Source organism: Bombus huntii, chromosome 11 (assembly GCF_024542735.1).
Source record: "Bombus huntii isolate Logan2020A chromosome 11, iyBomHunt1.1, whole genome shotgun sequence".
NCBI lineage: Eukaryota > Metazoa > Arthropoda > Insecta > Hymenoptera > Apidae > Bombus > Bombus huntii.
The window spans coordinates 10,252,427-10,277,187 of record NC_066248.1 but is presented as its reverse complement, the minus strand read 5'-3'; the positions used below and the strand labels follow the sequence as shown (position 1 = coordinate 10,277,187).

Genomic DNA, 24,761 nt, shown 5'->3' with positions numbered 1-24,761 from the left:
CCATTGTTTTACAAAGACGAGATTATATTTACACGTATATACAAGGCTACTACAAAGCTTAACAAATAATAAGTCTAATGACTAAGAAGTTTGACGAATAATAAAGTTAGTGAATAATAAATTGTACGAATAATAAGTTTAACAAATAATAAGTCCAATGAATAATAAGTTTGACGAATAATAAAGTTAGTGAATAATAAATTGTACGAATAATAAGTTTAACAAATAATAAGTCATTTGAACAATAAGTTTAACGAATAGTAAGTTTAATGAATAGTATGATTTACGAATAATAAGTTTAATGAACGCTATTAACAATGTTTCGGATGCAAACGAATCCACGGTCAACGGGATAACTCTTTACTAAGCGCAAACTAATCTTAGGCACAGAAATACGATTGTTGAAAATGCTCGATGTGTCACTCTCCAAGGCGATCGCACGAATGCCAGCCTCGTGGAGATTTTTCTCGCTGTACGAAAAACGGAAAACCGCAATGTACAAATAACGCGAGTGAGAATTTGAATATCCAAAACGAACGCACGATACAACGAAAATGGAAATTTTTAGATAAAAGATTAATTAAATGTAGTTATATATAGAGAATTAGTATACGAGGGCAAATAAGAGATAATAAAGTTAAAATAGGTACTCTAACGAAATAGTAAATATAAAGAGTACAACATAACCTATAATTTCATAATTCGACTAAGGATAAACTATGAAGAACCAATTAACCAAAAGTGACTCGCAAATTAATTAATAAATCACGACATAATACTATATTCAATCAGGATAACCTACAATTCGACAATTTAATCAAATCTCGCAATAACATCATGAATAATTCAAAGGAAAGGAAAAAGGAATGGAACGATAGGAATACGCACTTTTATACTAAATATGAAATATCAAACAATTTAATATATAGCAAATATGGACATACAAAACCACAATAAACAAAATATATCTTATATACAACTAGATATAAAATATATAAAACACTTAGGCATATTAACACACTTCAATAAACCAGGCACTATTGTCAAAATCCACACACGAAACGTCAAGATTGAAGTAAAAGGGATTCCATAAACAATACACTTGAACAAGTTAAAACTAACACATAATCGAAACAGACCACCAGAACGATTTCATGAGGCAGCGTAGTACGGTGGTATATGGAACAACACTGCTTGTCGAACACTGCAGATAGTGGTAACCTAAAAGGAAAAAGGAAAATTACTATGCGTGTTCTAACTATTACTTTAATATAAAATGTGTTATTCAATAAAATAATTACAAAACAGTGGAAGTGAAAAATACCTCGTGAACAATTACTCATCGTAGAAGGAAGTGTATATGCGAAGACAGGTTATGTGTCCAACAAATGGAAGAATTAACTTCAATTGTTTCAATACAAAACATAATACTACTAAATGTTTACAACAATATTGTGCCTAAACCAAAGGAAGTGTGACAGTGACACGCAGATAGAAACGTAAAAGAAAAAGGAAAATTATTATGTGTGTGTTCTAACCATCATTTAAATATACAACATGTTAATTCAATAAAATAATTAAAAGCAGTGAAAGTTAAAAGCACCTAGTGCACAATTAATCATCGTAGAAGGAAGCGTACATACAGGAATTTCGCAGAAACAAGTTGTGGATCCACACAGTAGGACATAGTATGCGACTGTCAGCAGAAACGAATGAATAAACTAACCACAATTGCCTTAATATATATGGGAGAAAATAATACTATAAAAAATTTACAATTATATTTCAATTAAACTAAACGAAGCACAACAATAAATAATTGATGCTCGACAACAAGCTTACAGTTCGCTAATGGAAAATAAAACCGAAAAATCAAGAAAATTAATGACATTATAACGAAATAACTCAGCGTTGACACAGCGGTCTTTAATAAGAAGAAATAAAATCAGTTAATAAGTGCAGGAAGAGTTAAGAAATAACTAAGATAGGTTAAGTGAGAGACAACGATAATCCACTATTCACATTGAAGAAGTTTATATAAGGGTCAACGCAGCTATGAGGAACCAACTACCAAATTGGATTAAATGTGTACGAAGAACCGAAGTTGATACTACTGGAATGATCAAGAAGACGTGAGAAAATTGGAAAATCAAAAATTAGTGACATTATAACAAACGATTCAACACCGACAGAATGGTCTTGGCAAACAAGAAAAGGTACCTTATAAGTTAACGAGGTTTGTATGCAACTAATCATCGTAGAAGGAAGTGTGCATGCAGGAACTCCACGAGAATGGGCTACGGATCCAACTTTGCAAAACATAATATACGACGGTATGAAGATATCGAAGGTAATAAATACTGAGGTAACCAATCATAACCTAAAAAGGAGAAGAATGTTGTAAACCATTTTGGAATAGAAATTGATAATAATAAGAAGCTCGTTACTCACATCGGAAGATATACATTAAAGTCGACGCAGTTACAAGAAGCCTACTACCAAACTTAAGTAAATACTTATGGAATACTGAACCAGATACTATCGAAACAGTCAAGACAGCAACAAGAAACTGGAAAACCAAGAAAATATTCTGACATTATAACAAAACAATTCGATGTTAGCGAAGCGGTCTTAACAAACAAGATAGTGGACAGACTATTTTACTATACAGATATTTACAAATTATAGTGTTTTATATAATCTATATATATACTTACAATTCTAGGATAAGTAAAAGTAGTCTTGATAAGTGTTAGACATGTAACGAAGAACCAAAAGATACAAACGCGCACCATGTAACCATTCCAAGTAAAGGACTCAGCGATGAAGGATTAGAATTGTAGAACCTATAAACAATAAAGATTTTAACTAACAATGTATAGATTAGCTCCAAAATTCTATGTAAAGGCGGCAAATTACACGCACAAGGTAACGACAACTTCATAACAAAGAAACAGAAAGTAGCCAATAAAATAGGAATAGGTTAGAAATTAATCACGACCGATTAACCGAGTATCAACGACAAACGCAATTAAGATAAGAAATTATTATATTGTACTAAGTTAATATAGCATAATTGTATTAAGTCTGGCGTAGAGAAATAAGGTTATGTTATGCAGTAGAACTGGTAAGAACACACTATGCACTTATTAGTACTAAATTAATTAAGCGAACACTCTATAAAAATAAACTACTCAAAACACAACAATAAAAGAGTGCTATTGATAAATTATAAAATTTAACAATAACACAATCCACATGTTATTATATTAAAATAACACACAGTATATATACACATTATAATGATTACACAAACACTACTATTGTCATTTAAAAAATTCTAACTGCGCTAAAATAGAGGAAAATAAGCGACGGACGAATAATTATTTCAGTATTAAACAAATTAAGGACGCGTCACTATACTTTTACTAGAGACATTCACGAGCGGCCATCTTGGATTGTTATGATAGCTCCTACACGGGCGCATCGGAATACATACAATAATTATACACAGTAAATAAATGCAAAATAATATTATTCCCACTGCAATTATACGTCAACTATTAAAATAAAGTCACAAATAATTAACAGATAAATAATAGATTCGACATTAATAAAAGTCACTATGTACTAAGGACATTCACAGGCGGCCATTTTGGATAATCAACACGCGCATATAGTAACCTTTATGCGTTACAAAATAAATTATATTTTCAATGAAGGAATAAATATTTAATAAATGATAATAACATGAAAGATCATAACAAAGAAAGAATAAATAATGATCAATACAACGTAACGCAAGAATACTGGAAATTAATGGGAACCAGCCACGAGAAACAAACCACGGATTAAGACCTCAAATAAAATCATTAAACCCTTAACTACTCACGGCGAACGGACTAAGAAGAAATAATAAATGCCGATTAACACAATACACAATAGCAAAAATATCAAAATCCTATAATGAATAGTGACGAGAAAGGAAAACTGGATCGTAGTCAGTTATCAATCCGCCCATGATTGACGAATTAGTAGGAATATAGGACACATCGAAAGCTAAAGACAATACCCCAGAAAGAAAACCCCCATTGTGACGCATCGACAAAAATCAATCGACAAAACTGCATAATAAAGCGAGACACATTGCTAATAAAATACCTTTTGTTCTGTTACACAGAATGGGCGTTGAATTTAACTATCCGAAGAACCAACTAGTATACTTCCCGGATGGTATTTTATCTACAGACTACCCGGACGCTTATGCAGAACTGTTTATTCAGTTGTTGCGTTCATTTAATTCGCCCCGCTTAACAGTTTGAATTCGTCAAGATTGTTATGACAACATGGATCAGGAGGACCAGGAATTACATAAAATTCCGCCAGCACATTTCCTGTGCGGGGTACCGGGGCGAACTATAGAACAAGGCATTGCCGGATATGCGATATAGAAATATCACAGATACAACCTGCGACATCCTGCCTTGAATGTCGCTCATATGAACCTCACTGAAACCGAGAAAAATTATTTGGCTTTCGGGAAAATAATCCGCCCTGTTCCCCCCTTGGATGACTATAATTTTGTCATCGACGCCTTACGCGAATAAATACATATACTTATAGATATACATATACATACACATGTACCTACATACACATTTATACATATACATATGCATACATACAATTGTAAAACTACTATTAACATACTAAATCTCTCTCTCTCTATATATATATATAATAATATATATAACATAACAATAATAATGTACATGCATAAAAAAAATATATATATAATAAATAATAATTAACACAATGCAATACATTATTATAGTCTTTATTGAACTAAAGAGACTAATAAATAATAATAATTAATACCATATATTATTTTAGCTTTCATTATTATGGAATTAGAGAAAACTAATAGAACAATAATTAGTTATTATAACTTTATAATAAATATATAATATAGTATAGGAATATAGTATAAGAATATATAATATAGTACAGGAATGCGGTATTTATAATATTATTAACTGAATATTCGCACAAAAGAACGAGGTTCAAACAAAATTCATATATATGAAAATACTAACTGTTCTTGTATGTATGTACAGAATGGGTGGCGGATTCATCGAATCAGACATAGAAAATCAAGACATACCCATACTTGCATTTGATCCAGAGGAAACGGAAGAAATTCAGTCCTGCCTCTGTGCTCAACTGATACGCACCGTTTATCATTTCGATAACCATTTTCTTTGTCAAGACTGTTTTGACATCCTCGACCCAGACGACCAGGACTTATATGTAATATCGTGATATAATGTGTTTACAAAGAGTGGACAATAGAGATGTTAATCAGACAGAAAAAGACGATTGTTGTTCAACCTGAACTATTCACGCCAAACGCACAGAAAACAGCGCAATCCACACTCTCTCGGCAACGCCACTCGCAACCTCTGTCTCCGCTCAGCTCGCACTCTGCTTCTCGACTCGCACTCTGCTTTTCGACTCGCACTCTGCTTTTCGACTAACGCTCTCTGCTTTTCGACTAATTCTCTGGTCGTTGCCGCATTCTGTTGTCTTTTTCCTAGGCCCACCGCACACGTGTTCTGCAGACGCTCGTGGCCAGGGTCACGTAGGTCTTTTCCACGAAACTATGCACTTGAAAAGACCGATGACACATTGATGGGCCCGACGGCGCCTCGGCTCTCGCGACATTGTTCATAGTTCGCCCGATATTTCTTAGGCCTTTCGTCCACGATACTACATATATGATGACCCGCCAAGCCATTTCCTGTGCGGAATACCTGCAAGAACCCGAATATCGCACTGTAGTATGTGTGACATAAACATAGCGAAACTACAACCCGCTATATCTTGCATCCAATGCATGAGCGTTTACGATGAATTAACTCACCTCGAAAGAGATTTCTTAGTCCAAGGAATAGTAACCCGCACTGTTGCACAATAAATTATTTGTATGTTACGCACAAAATGAATACCTATGCTATCCGCCTGTAAAACAACCGACATTTATAGCAACGTATAAATTGTTGCATTTATATTTACCGATATATACACATGCATGTTTGTAAAACGGATGACATTTATAACACCCACTCCCATCGATAATGCATATGACTTCTAAAATAAATCCGTTATATTTATTGACACACACATACAAATATGTATATATATATATATATATATATATATATATATATATATATATATATATATGTATGTATATTTGTAATTTATATTATAATAATGAACACTAGAACGTAAGAACATATTAAATAAATTGTTGACAGGGAAAATGAGTTATTTGGTCATCCTACTCACTCTATTCGGAGCAACACACAGTCTAATAGGATATGATTGCAACGGGAACCATCTGAATGTCACCACCATCTCGTTAAACTCTATTGGAGATTGCAATATAAAACCCGTACAGATGGAAAGTCAGGAAACATATATACAACTATTGCAACTTTCGGAATTTGACAACGCTAGAGTAAGACAATGTAAGGTGCAAATTACGCGAATGATATACTATTGCGGCATGCACTCTCTCACGTCAACAGTACATAACGGATTTGCCGAATAGCTCCACGAGACAACGGCTCAACAATGCACAAGGATGCATCAAGACGGCACTTTTTACCTTGGACCTGAAACTTTCATAGTAGGCCTAAAAGACAATATGACGATGACAAACTCCCTTGTCCTAGCTGGAAAACTAACAAACGATGGCAGCTGCCAAGGAACGCAATACGCAGATCCCTACGGAAGCTGGGAAGGCGTTGTCGTACAAGCCACGGTAAAGATAAGCCTAAGATCAGGAATAGTACCAGTGCGAATCGAAGCAAATAAAATCTTATTAAGGTCAGGAACAGCATTCGCTTTTAATGAAGGAATCTGTTTGGATTCAGAAGATGGATACTCCTATTGGCAACCACATCCACCATCCCTATGTAAGTTCGATCAATACGACGTCCTGTACGAAGGAATCGCCACAAAAATCCAAGAAATAAAAACCAATAGCAACTCGACGCTACCGGTTTTTGCCTTGACGACTCAAGAAATAACCTTTGTGCTAACCAAGACTGGAGAATAGCCTCTATGCAGATACACCCTGTTATCCACAGAACACCCCAAGCTGTTTCTCCTAGAAACAACTAAAGGAAATACATTTATACCCAAACGAAAATTTGGATATATTCACATACGTTAACTCAAAATTCATTTATGTGGAAAAACACATCAGAAGACAAATGACGGCACTCTACCAGGATATATTGACACAAAGATGCATCTCGGAAAAGAAAATAATAGAGAATGCATTAAGTCTATCAACTATATTACCTGATGAATTTGCGTATGCAATAACCAAAACTCCAGGACACATGGCCTTGGTCGCAGGAGAAGCAGTACACATAGTTAAATGCATTCCAGTCCAAGTGAAAGTACGCCACACGACGGAATGTTACATGGGATTTCCTGTTTAGCAAGGAAACAATACGGTATACTTAATGCCTAAGACTCATATCATAACAAAACACGGAAATCACAGAGAGTGTAGCGCGATATTGCCAACACTATATAACATCGATGGAATGTGGCACAAGCTCACGCTAAAACCAATAGAGGCAATGGCGCCACTAGAGCTCCGTCCAAACCTACACCAAACGTGGCAATATTCTGCACCATCGTCGTTAGCTACGAGTGGAATATACACTCAAAACGACCTGGATGCACTCCGAGATCATGTCATGTTTCTAGCAGAAAAGACTGCAGTCTTGAATACCATAGGCAGAGGAGCAGCAGGAAAGGCAGTTGTACCGGGAACAGTAAACGTTCTAGGTATTATGCAGCGTCAAAACTATGGAACGGCTTTATTGAATTTGGAACATTTAGCGCAGCAATACTTGGAATCTTCATAATACTAAAGATAATAAAGACAATAGTTGACATAGTTATACATGTGTACCAATTACGCGAGACTTACGGATGTGGAATCGCCCTACTCAGAGCAATATGCGGCTCAGTCCCCACCTACTATTGTACATCAAAGGAAAACGTAACGTCGAAGATCAAACATAACCACAAGGAATATCAATCACATCAAACGATATAATGGATCAATAACCAACACCCACTACGTCCGCTCTAAATGAAGTAAAGGACACGATCAGTCAAATTTCCTCTGAAAATTTGAACTCCAAGAAGGGGGTGTCACGTCCCGCGCTCCGCACGTGCCGTAATGAAAAACAGAAAATCGCAATATATGGTTGTAATTAATTTTATTTAAAGATGTTTATTAAACCCAAGATACAATTTTCAATACATTTTAGTATTCACAATAAACGGTGAATTTTTGTAGTGAAGTTTTAGGCAAAAGTACCGATACGCAACGGTACGACGTAGCCATGCTCTAATATGTGTCGGCGCTTTACATTTTTCGTGTTTAATATAATTTTTGGGTTTAAGCCACTGGGGGAGCGGAGCTTCTATGTGATTTTGTTTTTATTTGTTTTTTCTGTCCTGAAAACTTGGTCGCAAAACAGGACGCTTCGGTAGCTTGCTTTTTGGGTGCTGTGTAACTTTGGGGAGGGGTGGGATGGGAGGGATGGGGCGGGGGAGAAAATCGCAATATACAAACAACGCGAGTGACAGTTCGAACACCCCAAAACAAACGCACGGTACAACGAAAATGGAAATTCTTTGATAAAAGATTAATTAAACGTAGTTGTAAATTCGAACAATCGTGGGGAGACGCAGTCGCGAGGAGAGACGTCAACGGGAGTCGTAAATTCCCGTTACGATTATAACAATCGACACCACGAATTGATCGATCCCCTGATTTCCGTTGAGATAATAGGGGTGATTGAGTTTGTATAACACTGTGATTCACAGAATTATAAATTATATATTTCCAACACTTAGATTACACTGATGAGCATAGATAAATAGATAATCACTTATCGCACGAAGATATGATATATATGTACGTTAGAGCAGGGCTCTTATAATTGGATTTAATGTATTAGTGGACGTAGCACTATAAGATATTTAGGAGAGGAAATGTATGCTCGACAATACCGAGAACCGACTCTCGCGTTATGCTTAGACTGCCATGTTAGGCGTTTGCTTTTTAGACTTAGTAGTTGACTTTTCCAACGATGTAGAAGAAGTGAAGTTGAGTGACGATGCTGTGTCGGAGAAAAGCTAGTGATGGGTGTGTCTAGCGCACGGGACCATCGGATTTGTTCATGCCATTTTAGGTCAGGAAGTGAGGGTAGTATACATTGCCTCGGATTGGAAAAACGAAGGTTGGTGGACTAGGAAGGGTCTTAACCGCCCTCGGTAGAAAGTTGCTAGTAGGAAGCATCGTGCGTGAGAAAAACTAACTTTCCCGTGTCAAGCCGTAGTAAACAATAGTCTTTAGAAACTGATTTAGAAAAAGACATTTGTTGGGTCTGAAGGACCTTAGCAGGCAAGTTACTCGGGTTTATGACGGGTGCTTAAGGCTATTGAGGGTACGCCGTACGGAGAGCGGACATCTGGTGTCCGTCTGGCCCGCGGTGTGTGACCTGGGCCAGGCAGAGAGTCGTCCGGCGTAACAGTAGTTATATATAGAGAATTAACATACGAGGGTAAATAACAAATGTAGTATCGGGGAGAAGGGCCTAAGAAACGTCGAGCCAACTATAGACAATGCCGCGAGAGCCGAGGCGCTGTCGGCTCCATCAATGCGTTACCGGGTCCTTCAAATAAATAGCTTCGCCGAAAGGACCTACGTGACCCTGGCTACGAGCGTCTGCGGAACACGTATGCGGTGGGCCTAGCAAAAGACAAGAATGCTGCAACGGCCAGAGAGGCAGTTGAGAGTCAGAGTGCGAGTTGAGCGGACACAGAGTGTGCATCGACGTGCGACGATATTGTAGTCGGTCCTCTTGTTGTTGAATATCACTTATTAAAATACATTAAACTTTAAACCTACCATCATTACTTGTCCTTACTCTAAGAATCCATTAGTTACTACACAAATAATAAAATAGAAATAGATACTCTGACGAAGTAGTAAAAATAAAGAATATAACATAACCTATACCAACTAACAAACCGAGCGAGATGCGAATCAATCCGGAACAAGAACAATTATATCCGACGACAGGAAAATATACTACAATTAATTAACGAAGATGGAATACGCAAATGCAAAACAAACTACTAAATAAAACCAACTAGTAAATCGAATAAGCAGGTAAAATCTAGAAATTAAAATAAATATATACCACATAATAACAAAAGAGAATAAATGGAAGATACACTTTAATCAAACAACAAGAAAAAGGAGAAATTATAAAACAACTAATTAATAAACTGAATGAACTGCGAACTCACCTGATGAATTCAAAATAAAATAACAACGAGGAAATAATTAGGAAAGAGGGACAAGAATATATGTTATATTTTATTAACAAATACAAGAAATAAATGGATAAATAAAATAACTAAATAAACCTGTTAACAAACCAAGTGATTAGGAATAGTTCACATTTTAATAAAATTATTACATTACAAATTATATATATGTATGAGATCGATATTCTAATAAATAAATATAAAAAATTAAAATTGCATTGTTTATCCTATTGGAAAATTACATGGTAAAAAAAAATGTATATGTGTGTCGGATCACGATTCGAATTTTGGGCGCGCGACGACTCTTCATGTGGACTAGCTATCGTTTCACAAAGCCGAGATGTTATTTACACGTATATACAGGTCTATCACTAAGCTTAACAAATAATAAGTACAACTAATAATAAGTCTAACAAACACTAAGCCTAATGAATAATACGATCTACGAATAATTAAATTAAATAATACTATTAGCAATGTTTGAGTTCAAACGAATCCACGGTCACCGGGATAACTCCTTACTAAGCGAAACTAACTTAGACGCAAATGCGATCGTCGAAAATGCTCGATGTATCACTCTCCAAGGCAATCGCAAGAATGCCAGCCTCGTGGAGATTTTTCTCCCTGTACGATAGCATTTTGTTTTCTATACCCGTTTGGAAGCATCGAGAAGGTTCCAAACGCCGTTGCTAGGCACACTCGTTGGAAGCATCGAGAAAGTTCCAAACGCCGTTGCTAGGCAGTTTCTGCCTGGAGTTTTGATTACTAATACAATGTATGTCCCATTGCATCGGCACCTCCGAGGCAACATCACACGTGGCTAGGCCCGCTCTCGAGGCCGCATGCCGCCACAACCACATTTCTCGGAAAACACATACAACCACTCCAGACCTCCGTTAGATAAAACATCCATCCCGTGACCGTGGCTACGTTCAGCGACCGATTGTCACCTCGAACCCAATCTCGCTTATTACAAATCTTAAGCAATTACAACTATAATAAAATCTAGGCTAAGGTACTAGAGGATGTTCCCAAAATTTCCAAGGAAAGGCTTCGGCTTTCCTTTCATCTCCGACACGGCCATCCTGACTATCACACGTCCTCGGGTGTACCTTCGTCAACAAAACAAAAGGAAACAAGATTAGTATCATTGTGATTAGCATTCAAAGTGTCAGTTGCATTCTGCGTGCTTTCAGTCGGGTCGTAATGACATGACGGACCTTTCTCGATTTCATACCCAAATGGGTCGCATCCTTCGAATCGCACATACTCTCAAAGTTCGTTACATAACCAGCTTCGTAACACGATCGCTGTCAACACTAGACCAGCTCCAAATCCGTGACATTGTCGCTGTCGGTACTAGACCAGCTCCAACCTCGTGACATTGTCGCTGTCGGTACTAAACCGGCTCCCAGCTTCGTGACATCGTCACTTCCAGTGCCTGACCGCACTGAACTCCATCCCATGGCCGCACATGGGCTCATATAATTCTACGATCCTCTGGGATCGGGGTACTCACATCGCCATGGTCACTGTTCTCGTCATCACAACAGACATCCAACTCCGCAGGAATGCAACTATCCGGCATTTTCCTTAACCTGTCATGACTGTACTTGTATGACCTTTTCCCATCCAGTGTTTTCAAGGTATATCGGTCTCCTTCCAGGACCTCCGATATCACAAACGGACCCCTGAATTTTGGATCCAATTTTGTCTGGTTCCTTTCTTCATTTTGGCGTAGTACCAAATCACCGAGATTAAACCTAACTACTTTAGCTTTGGTTTTATCGAATCTCTCTTTGTCATACCTAGCACTAGTTTCCATCTCTTTTATTGCCTGTTGTCTTACACTGGAGATATCTATTTCTTTTTCCTCGATGTTATCAGGTAGTAATAAGTCATACGGTCTTGCTGCTCTACCAATCAATAACTCTAAAGGACTCGATTTGGTTACGCGGTTGATGGTGCAATTCAAAGCCAATTGCATCTCCCCGATCGCGTCTTGCCATGAACGCCCGGTCGTTTCTACCGTTGTGAACATATTTTTTAACGTGCTCATAACACGTTCTACTTGCCCACTGGCCCTACTTGCACCGGTCGCGATCAAATGAACTTTGATTTGTTTGCTTGCACAGAATTCTTGAAATTCCCGGCCCGTGAAACATCTACCCTGATCTGCTATTATCCGACAGGGACTACCGAACAAAAACACGGCGGACTTAAGTGCCTTGATAACGCTAAGCGAATCCAATTTGCGTGTGTGATGTAAGTGCACGAATTTCGTAAAGGCATCGATCAAGACGACGACATACTCTTTCGAGTCATTCTTGCCACTCAGCTTGCCCGTTATGTCCATGTGCACCGTATGCCACGGTATGCCGGTCTTAGGTATAGGATGCAGTTCAGCCTGTATTTTACCTGAACTAGCCTTCGAAACTCTACAAGCATGGCAGTTCTCGACAAATTTGCGAACGTACTTCGCCATTCCCTCGAACCAATAATACTCATAGAGCTTCTCGAGCGTTTTATCCCATCCTAAGTGCATAATTGACTGATGCACATGGTTGATGACGGACCATCTAAAACCTCTCGGAACAATGGGTAAGCAAAGGGTTCTGCCCTTTCGTTGTATTTTACGGTAAAGTGTACCGGATCGCAGTTCGTAGGTATTCGCGATATCTTCCGCGAGCTCTTCGTTCTGCAAATTATTAACGATTTCGGAGATTTGCGGATCGCGACGTTGTTCCGCTAATAGCCAATCCTCGGAGATCTCGGCCAGATTAATCTCTTTCTCTGCGACCTTGTCTATCATACGGCGATTCAAGTCTACGGGGTTTCGCGAAAAGAAATCTACGTGGGCCATTCGTTTACCCTCTCGATACATGATGTCAAAATCGAATGTTTGCAAATAAGCCCACCACCTATAAACCCGGTCGTTTAAGTTTACTTTGTTGCTGGAGGCTTTCAAAGAATTACAGTCGGTAACTACTAAGAATTTCCGTCCATGTAAGTAGTGTCGGAAATGCTTGACGGCGCTTACTACTGCTAGTGTCTCCAGTTCGTACGAATGATACCTAGATTCCGCGGGACTGGTCCTTTTACTATAATATTCGATGACTCTGTTTTCCTTTTCGACTTTGTGCATTAAAATAGCTCCATACCCCTCCGAACTAGCGTCGGTATGTAGCTCTATGGGGCGATTGGGATCAAATATCATTAACACCGGCGCGTCGGTCAGAACGGAAATTATCTGTTGTCTTATCTTTTCGTGCCTGTCCGTCCAAGTTATGTGCTTGTTACTAGAAGTGAGTGCGTACAAGGGTTTCATCACTTGTGAAAATTTAGGAATAAATTTTCGGAAGTAAGAGGCCAAACCTATGAACTGCCTAAGCTGTGTGACGGTCGACGGTGCAGGTAAAGAATTCAAAGTTTGTATTTTTCCCGGGTTTGGACGAACTTCTCCGTTACGAATTACATATCCCAAATAAAGTACCGACGTTTTCAGAAAAGAACATTTAGCGAAATTGAAAGAAAATCCGGCGTTTACGAGAGTGTTTAGTACAGTGTGCAACCTTTCTAGAGCTTGATCTATTGAGTCGGCGATTATTAGAACGTCGTCCAAATAAACAACGACATACGAATAAGCGAGGTCGCCTAAGGCCTTGAAAATGGCTCTCTGGAAAACGGCTGGTGCATTTTTCAACCCAAACGGCATCGTCACGTATTCGTATTGACCGTCGGGGGTAACGAACGCAGTATATTCCGTCGAGTTAGGATGAATGGGAATCTGGTGAAATCCGCTAGCCATGTCCAGGCTAATGAAGTATCTCGCACTCTGCAATCTCGCGATTTGGTCAGCAATAAGGGGTAAGGGATACCGATCCGCGACCGTATTTTTATTCAGCGCTCGAAAGTCTACACACAATCTGTCTGAGCCGTCCTTCTTCTTCACGAGTATCATAGGGCTCGCGAACGGCGAATTACTAGGTTTTACAATTTGTGCTTTCATCAATTCGTCTATTCTCTCGCGTACTATTCTTCGCTCTTCCTCGCTAAGCCTGTAAGGGCTTCTCTGCACGGTGACGTTGGATCAATTAGCCGTATTTCCAACTGGCCCGTACTGACGCGAGTATGCGGGAAACCCGTAATGAATGATTCTTTAAATTTTTTGAGAACAGAGATTAATCGATCTTTATCGTTACCGACCACATCAGTGTCAACCTCGTTAATGTTGACCGCATCTTCCGCGACTTTACCACAAGCGTTAACGACCTTTGTTTTACAAATAACGAGGCTATTTTGCGTGATATTTACGTCGAATTCCTGGCTCAAAATCTCGCGACCAATCATGATGTCGTATTTTAGGTAATCGTCAGCAAGGACATGAAAAACTATCTCCAATGTAAGACCGTTAATACAAACAGTGGACAAAATCTGAAGTGTACTCTTAATACAAGTATTCCCGATCCCCCGCATCACTACCACATCGGTTATTCTTTTACCCGAAAATTTCGAGGCTAGGGACTCTTTGATTAACGAACACTCGGCCCCAGAATCAAAGTAAAATGGATACGACTCACCCAGATGGCTTAATCTACCAGCCGGAGCTTCCACTACACAGGAGTCGATCCGGCGTTCGTCAATGGAATCGTAGTTTCTTTTCCGCGATGATGGGCAATTAGGCGCGATATGTCCCTCCTCGTGGCATTTGAAGCAGGTCACCTTCGACGATGCGGCTGGTCGTTTTTCCTTCGGGTTTCGTATATCCTGCTCCTTCCCCGTTTGTGTTTGCAGGCGACACTCCGTTCTCCTATGTCCGTGAGCACCACAGCGGTAGCACTTAATCCGAGGAACTGATAGCCTGCTTCGTTTAGCTTCAGGTTCCGTTAGTGAATTTCTTGGCGAAAATGTCGGCTGATCGTTGTAAGGGAGAATCCTCATTTCATCATAAAATTGGTCCTCCGTCCTGATATTCGCGAGCGTTAGTCGCCGAAAGCGTCGATCTTGTGAACTCAGTATATAAAGGGCGAGGGCATTGATCACTTCGGGCATCGTTAGATCTTGCAACTTCATCTGCAGCATGGAGCGGAGGCGACTACCGTACGCTCCCGGGGATTCAGTCTCCGACGGTCGTTCTCTGGATATCCTTATTAACGCCGAAGCGGCTGTCTCTCTGTCACCAAAACGCGAAAGAAATTGTTCCTTAAACGTTGGCCAGGTAAGCTTTCCACCGCGCACCATTTGTGAAAGCCAATGCGCAGCAGGACCCCTTAGGGCGCGATTTAGAGCGGAAAGTAACGCACTATCTTGCATCGGGTGGTCTTTCAAAATCAGATCAGCATGAGAGCACCACGCGGATGGATCGGCGCCCGCGCCTTCGGGGTCAAAACGTGGTAACGTTGCATCCTTAGATTCCGTACTCGGTCTTTGCTCCCCCGGTTTGTGCGCTAGCGTCTGAATTAACTCGCGCATAAGGACCATTTGCTCTTGTAGCACTTTAAACGGTTCTAATTCCACTTCTGATGTCGAATCACGATTCGAATTTTGGGCGCGCGACGACTCTTCATGTGGACTAGCCATCGTTTCACAAAGCCGAGATTTTATTTACACGTATATACAGGTCTATCACTAAGCTTAACAAATAATAAGTACAACTAATAATAAGTCTAACAAACACTAAGCCTAATGAATAATACGATCTACGAATAATTAAATTAAATAATACTATTAGCAATGTTTGAGTTCAAACGAATCCACGGTCACCGGGATAACTCCTTACTAAGCGAAACTAACTTAGACGCAAATGCGATCGTCGAAAATGCTCGATGTATCACTCTCCAAGGCAATCGCAAGAATGCCAGCCTCGTGGAGATTTTTCTCCCTGTACGATAGCATTTTGTTTTCTATACCCGTTTGGAAGCATCGAGAAGGTTCCAAACGCCGTTGCTAGGCACACTCGTTGGAAGCATCGAGAAAGTTCCAAACGCCGTTGCTAGGCAGTTTCTGCCTGGAGTTTTGATTACTAATACAATGTATGTCCTATTGCATCGGCACCTCCGAGGCAACATCACACGTGGCTAGGCCCGCTCTCGAGGCCGCATGCCGCCACAACCACATTTCTCGGAAAACACATACAACCACTCCAGACCTCCGTTAGATAAAACATCCATCCCGTGACCGTGGCTACGTTCAGCGACCGATTGTCACCTCGAACTCAATCTCGCTTATTACAAATCTTAAGCAATTACAACTATAATAAAATCTAGGCTAAGGTACTAGAGGATGTTCCCAAAATTTCCAAGGAAAGGCTTCGGCTTTCCTTTCATCTCCGACATATATATATATATATATATATATATATATATATATATATATATATATATATATACGTATTCATATGCATATTTCTCTTGGCAGTGTAATATTCATACGAAATGAAATGTCAATTATTTATTTATCCTTTACCGGATTGTAGGCTAGTTTTAAGTATGTATCTTAGATTACCGGTTTGATAGAATTCGCACACATATATATATTTCTGACAATGTAACTTTCATTTCTTTAATAATACAATATTGTATGTTTTATGTATTCGTTAAACTATTAGTTTTTGACTTCATGTATACTTATATTTCATAAATTGATAATATTGTATTTATTGCATAGTATTGGAAGCACTGTCTCTAATATTTATTAGGTTATTACATGTTCGGCATATATGTTTATACTTATATGTAACTCTCCAAATTGATTGATTGAAATATATTTATATATATATATATGTGTATATATATATATATATATATATATATATATATATATATATATATATATATATATGTATATATTCCTGGCGTTTCAATTATTTTCCCCTTTTGTAGTTATTCTTATTTTCTGGTTTATTTAGAATTGTTTGTATTATGTATTTTGTTTATTGGTTGGATTTGTTAATCGCCCTCGTTTTGTTAATCCTTCCTTTCGTTTCGTGGTGCCGCGTGTTCGTTTGTGCATTCAAATCCTCATTCGCGTGTTTGTATAGAATGGTTTTCTTGTTCTTGTTACGGCGCGTGCGGAGCGCGGGACGTGACACCCCCGCCCTTGGAGTTCAAATTTCCATAGGAAATTTGACTGATGGTATCTCTGAGTTCGCTCAAGGCGGACGCAGGTGTCGTTGGTAGTTGAATGACTACCGGTGTTATCGATATCCCTTGAGGTTGTGCTGCTTGATCATCGATATTTCGTCTTCTTTTGAGGTATAGTAGCGGGTGGGTGACTGGGCCGCATATTGCTCCACATTCGTAAGTTTCACGTAACTGGTATCCGTGTGCGGCTATATCTATTATTGTCTTGATTAGTTTAAATATTGTGAGTATTCCAAATATTGCTGCACTGACAGTTCCAAATTCCATAAAACCAGTCCATAAGCTTGATACGGTATTTTTCGCTATTGTCGTTAATGTGTTTTTGTCCATCATTCCCAGGATGTTTACTGTTCCAGGGACGATTGTTTTTCCTGTTGCTCCTCTGGCCAATGCGTTCAAGACTGTAGATTTTTCTGCCGGGAACATGACGTGGTCCCGTAGTGCATCGAGGTCTTTTTGGGTATATATTCCGCTCGTGGCCAGCGACGATGGTGCTGAATATCGCCGCGTTTGGCGCACGTCCGGGCGGAGTTCCTGCGGTGCGATTCCTTTGCCAGACGGGTAGTTCCGAGTAGCATTTTGTTGTATGTCATACCTTTACTTGTACCGGAATGCACTTGACTATATGGACCGCTTCTCCTGCGATCAAAGCCATGTGTCCTGGATTTTGGTTGTGGTGTATGCAAATTCGTCGGGCGGTAAGTTTGCCAAGCTTAAAGCGTTCTCTATTAGTTTCTTCTGTGTGTTGTGTCTTCGTGTCAGTACATCATGGTATAATGTTGTCATTTGTCGTTTTACTTTCGAGTTTATCAGAAATAAGAATAACCTTTTATCATTATTAATATATGTATATATATGGAAAAGAAAATTTTTATATTTATATGTATTTTTTCTCTCTTTTTTTTCTTTTTTTTTTTATTGTTAAAACCTTGTTTTATTTTAGGTTTTACGTACATGTTATCAGTAAAAATAAATATCATGAATGCTACTTGAGTTATAATTATATACATATATGCATACGTACTGGTAAGTAGTATGAATGAGATTTGTTTTATTGTTATAAATATATAAGTATATATTATCAATAGGAATAAATATTACAAATGTACCTTGTCTTCGAGTATATATATATATATATATGTGCGTGCAATGGTAAATATGACGGCTTAATTTTATAAGTCACTTGCATTATCAATGGAAGTGAATGTTATAAATATCGCCTACTTTACAACGTGCGTGTATATATATATTGGTAAACATAAGTGAAAATTATATGCATAGTTATAAATGTTGTTTGTTTACAGGTGGATAGCATTAGTACTTGGTTTCGTGAGTGGCGTACCAATACTTTACAGTTCCACTGTGCGGATTGCTATTCATGTTCTTCCATCCGTCGTTCAGAGAATGGTTGATGAGTTCGCCATCAGTTCTGTACACACATATAAAAATAGTTAATATATATATATTGTTTATATAATTTTCTTTTGGATCTGTTCCCTTGTATGAATACTGTATCCCTGTATATAATATAATACATATATAATATGTTATAATTATGTTAGTTGTTATTTATTATATATATTTTCCTTAACTCTCTCCCCCTTTTCTTGTGTTGTTTTTTTTTTTTTTATTAGTACCTAACATTGCTATTATGATGCTGTATTATGTTGCATTAGCTGTTATTTGTATGTGCGCGCGACGAATTTTTCAACATGGTCGCTCGCGTGTCTCTGGTATTGCGTTGGTTTAATGTCAACAGCAACGTGTTGTTGAAATAACTAATTAATTGTTAATCACTATAATCTTATTTAGTAGTGTTTTGTAATATTGTTTTGTGTATTGTGTTACCAGTTATTTCGTGTAGCATAACTTTATTCTTTTGCACCGAGTTCAGTCATGTCTTATCGTTAATATTTAGTTTATCTTGATTAATTTCTAACCCATTTCTGTGTTTATTGACCCTTCTTATTTTCCCTATTAATTTATTATTGCATGTACTTGCTATTTGTTATTATTTTATGTATGATATGAATTAGTTCCCTTATTAGTGGTTAAAATTTATTTATTAGATTAACATTGTCTGTAATTCTTCAGATTCTACTCATTCGATGCTGCGTCACTTACCTGGATCATTCCCACAACGTCATCCAATTCTTTGATATGCCTTGGATACTTACTACGGTTGCCTTCAATCGTCTTATATCTGTGGCCATAAAGGTATTGTTTAGTTTATTTAATTTAATATGTGTATAATGCATTGTGTGTGCGACCGCTATTGTGCATTACAAAATCCACTTCTACATGTTAGATATAATAATATAACAATACTACGTAGATTAATACATAATAAAATACCCTTTAACTCCGGTTATATTTATTACTAACTCTCAATTAATCTATCTTAATTATTTTCTAACCACTTTCTATATTTATCAGCTATTTTATTTCTTCTTGTTAATCTGCAAAATCCATGCATGTACACTTCCTTGTATGGTGATTGATTATTCACGAGGTAAGTTGCACTTTCACTGTTTTCGTTATTCGTTGAACTAACACGTTTTACATTCAAACATTAATTGGAGCACTCGTAATAAACTTCTTTTCTTTTTCCAAGTTTCCGCTATCTGTGTCATTCGACGAACAGTGCCACGCCTCCACAGCACCGTTATAACATTTAGCGATGCTGCTCTTTGCATTACAGCAATTGGAGTTAATTCGTTCGTTTATTTTCAGCTGGTGCATGGTGTTCCGCACGCTGGGAGCCATAACCTATTTTGCACGTAGACCTTCTTGTATGATGATTACTTGTTTACAAGGTAACTTTCACTTTCCCTCTTTTAATTATTTACTGAATCGACACGTTGTATATTCAAACAATAATTGAAGTACACATAATAATTTTCCTTTTTTCTTTTTAGGTTTTCGCTATCTGTATTGTTCGACGAACAGTGTCACACCTCCTTTTGATTTATCCATAATATAGTTATAACATTTAGTAACCTTGTATTTTGCACTGAGACAATTGAAACTAATTTATTCACTTATTTTAGGTAGCTGTCATACATTGTGTTCCACGAACAACGATCCATAACCTATACTTGCACGTACACTTTCTTGTATGTTGATCACTTGTTCACAAGGTAACTTTCACTTTCACTAGTTAATTGTTCATTAAGTTAACACGTTTTATATTTAAGCAATAATTGAAACACGTATAATAATTTTCCTTTTTCCTTTTAGGTGTTCGATATCTGCATTATTCGACGAACAGCACTATAACATATACTACCGCACTACGTTGCCCACTGAAATCGCTTTATTCATTGCTTATTTCGATTATGCGCTAGTTTTAACTTGTTTAAATGCACCGTTCGCGGAATCCCTTTTACTTCGATCTTGACGTTTTGGTTCTGCAAGATTTCTAGCACTTTGTGTGGTCCAGTATATTGATCGGAGAATTTTCCTTTACTGGGTTCTTTTAGTAGATATATTGAATCTCCTATTTTAAAATCTTGAGGGTTGATTCGTCGATCGTAATATTCTTTTGGTCTTAGTTTGAATTTTATCAAATTTTCTCTTGCCATTCGTTGTACAGTGTTAATTTTATTGAACAGATCTTCGAGATATTCTGCGCATGTTGGTTCCATGTTCTCTTCGATTGTTACTTCACCGACAGGTTCTCTGGCTAGATGTCCGAAACTAATTTGTGCGGGGAGAATTTCGTTCCTTTCCTTCATTTTAGTTTTTATTTTGCGCCAAGACGCAAGTTTACTGACATCGATCCAATTATCCAATTGCTTGTTAATAGCATTCAAAATACAAATTTTTGAAAGTGCCGCAGCCATATTAACCCAAAAATATTTTGTATATAGTATAGTGTGATACCATCTATATTTTCCTGGGGGAATCATAAGATCAGCATTACTTACTATGTTGCCTACGTCAAATATTAGATGTAGTAACCAATAAAGTATTTTTAATCCAATTATAATCCAATGGCTAGCGTATTTATTCAAGTTTTTATATATATCTTCGACTGGTGATTCCCTATTTTCTCCCTTTTGATTTCTTTGAGCTCGTTGAACTTGCGTTTCTTCAGCTTGAAAATGTTTAGAATCCTTTTCCTTAGTTACCCTTTTTCCTTCTTTATTTACTTTATTCCCAACACCTTGATTTTTCTCTACCTTTTCAGGATAAATAGTTTCACTGGAAGTGCTTATTTTAATTAAATTATTATTTATTTGTATGAAACGTTTAAGAATATTTTCGGTAGATTTAGAATTATTCTTTGAATTTTTATTACAAACCTTTTTGCTTATAGATTCTGTTTTGGATTTAGGGATAGCTATATTTTTATTTTCTATAGTGTGATCTTCCTTGCAATTTAATGATTTGGCTTTGAGTTCGATAAAGTTTCCTTCTGATGGTTTTATAGAAGTTTTTGAGTGAGATACACTCGCTATCTCTTTTCCTATTATGGTTGAGACATTCACGAAATTCGTGGAGTCTTGCTTTTGTATCTTTGCCAAGTCGAACGTGGAGAGGCAATTCGCACTTTCCAGCGGGTCCAATATCTCTGTGATATTAGGCAGTGGATAAGCGTTGCCTGTCGTCTCGTCGTTCAATTTCCTAGTTTCTGCTTCGTCTGAAGGTTCTTTGGCACTAATATTATTTATCTTGTTTGGTAACTCAGAAAATTTCTCACCCATGATCCTATTTATGCCACCGTGCGTCCTCTTATTATTTAACGTGACATTATCCCTTATCACAGCAACGGAGTGGTGTTTGCATTGAAAAGTTGGTTGTTTGAAATGATCAGCATCTCTCTTTTGATTTAGATCTCTATCGAGGTATTTATTTGTGCGTTTTTCTTCCCAAGTTATTGCTCTTGTTTCTCTCCTGACATTTTCTTCTATTCCCGCGTTGTTTAGGTGTTTCCGCGACGGCGGTACAAATCTCCAGTCCTGGCGGTTGTTTCGGTTATAATTATTCGAAGGTGTCGGATGTTGGTATCGAAATCTATCGTTTGCTTGTTTTAATTCTCGCGTTGCTTTCACGGCTTGGCGGTACGCATCGTCCAAGGATTGGTATCCTGCTATTTTTACTCGTAAATACACCTCGTTTGGGAGCCCCTTAACGAAAACTTCCCTCGTGTCTCGATCTATCCTATTTTGAAATACGGTGCCGTACTCGTACCTTTCCCCGTTCATTATTGCCAGTCTGAGATTTTTGACGCGCTCTATGTAGTCCTAAATATCTTCTCCCTGCCGTTGAAATATTGTAGCTAATTCCTCTTTATATTCGTTAACCGTTTTTCCCGGATCGAACATATCTTTTAATTTATTCCCGAAATCGTTTAAACTTATTATTTCTGTGTCTTCTATGGCGAGAAACGCGTGCCCGCGAAGCTTATTTGTTAATAATTTTACTAACTGAGATTCTTGATGCCTAGGAACCATGTTTCGCGCGCGCTCGCATGCTCTTAAAAATCGAAATACCGAGGGTCGATGTCCGTCGAACACTGGTACTGTCTCTATTGCATCTTTTAACTTAATTGATTGGGGATTAACTTCTATCGGTATTGTCGCTTGCGAAATTATCGGCGATGATACGGGTGTCTTGATTTCCTTTTTTATTTTCAGTGAACGCACATCGTCTTGTAATTTATTCATTGTTGTACTCATGTCGCGAAAATTCGCATCCCATGCTTTAAGTTTTTCCGATAACATCAAGATCATGTCTTTGTCCAACGATTTTAATTTAGTCGCCATTGTTTCTCAAATATATATTTTATTGACAAACGTGATAACCTTAGTCCTCTGTGGAGCGTATCGAACCGTTTAAACCAACTTTAATCCTCCGTGAAGCGTATCCCACCGCTGCCACCAAAATATTTATTATATATCTATTAATGTTACGTATTAGTTTATTGACATCGATCAAATTTTAAATTTAGAGTTTACTGAAAATTTTTTTTTGTTGTTGAGTTTGAATTTAGTCTGAAGGAAGATAAATTGAAATGATATTATTATGTATGTAATACTGGTTTAGATTTCTAATTAATACGGTAGTTGCTGCCACCAGAAATAGTCTAAGGACTATTTCAAAATATTTTATTTTTATTATTTTTCGTTTAATGGGTAGCGTTAACTGATGCTTAATGCAACTGGTAACGAATTTCACTTTTCGGCTAACCTGCTATGTGCAGGAATACTGGCACGGGAGAGGATTAAAGCTGGGATTAATAATTATTTGTCCTCGTTGAACGGATTTTATTTGAATGTAGAATTGCTTAGATTATTACCTTTATATATATATTTATTAGCCGGATATATATTTTTAGCGTTACTGGATTGGATAGGAATGTGAGATTTTCGTTGTTTTATATAAATTTATTTTTACGTTCGACTTCTTCTTCTCTTTTAATTTCACTGTAATAGTTTGCCGTTAGAACCGAAACTCAATTCATTTACTACGATGGATTCCGTTACCACGATTTCCTTGCCTTTCGAGTTTAATAGTCGAGGATGATTCTAACGACCCTCTCTGTGTGGGACTCGTGTGATTTCGCAAGCCTTGCCCAAAGACGGGTAGTATTTTACCAACAGTGGGAGGAGGAATGCGAAGATCGACGGGTGTTTTTGATAATCGAAAACACCGTTTGCACAAGCCAACACAGCGAACGATCCTTTGGTTAAATTTCCGAAGGGAAATTGTTCTGCTATTTCTCTCTTACAGTCGCATGCAACGATGACAAGAATATCGGTTATTAGCAATGCCGGTATTGCTTTTAATTTTCGATTGACCCCGACGATGTATTTAATAGTCCCTTCTGTGCGGGATTTGTGTGATTTCGCAAGCCTTGCCCAAAGACGGGCAATATTTTGCCAACAATGGGAGGAGGAATGCGAAGATCAGTGGGTGGTTCAGTAGCTGAAAACACCGTTCGCACAAGCCGACACAGCGGACAACTCTTTTGTTTAAAGTTTGAACAATGATTCTATCTTCGAAACTGTTCACGAAAATAAAACGAGACCGATGATACGAAGTTCTAATTCGATTCTCGAGGGCAACGAAATTATCAGAGAAGAAGGAAATTCTCAAAAATTAATTTTCTTACCTTGAGGAGTAGGCGCTGTCTGGCGCCATTTACCTCAGTTGCTCCATTGGTCGTCGAAGGTT

At 37.8% G+C, this 24,761-nt stretch overlaps 1 protein-coding gene across 1 annotated transcript; it reads right to left on the bottom strand.

Moving 5' to 3' along the window:
• Window positions 1–15,378: 15,378 nt before the first annotated feature.
• LOC126871314 (uncharacterized) lies at window positions 15,379–15,963 on the bottom strand (the record flags this gene model as incomplete). The annotated part of the gene is made up of 1 exon (XM_050629951.1): window positions 15,379–15,963. A coding segment is annotated over exon 1 (540 nt), but the record flags the coding sequence as incomplete, so codon positions are not given.
• Between the last annotated feature and the right edge of the window lie 8,798 nt (window positions 15,964–24,761).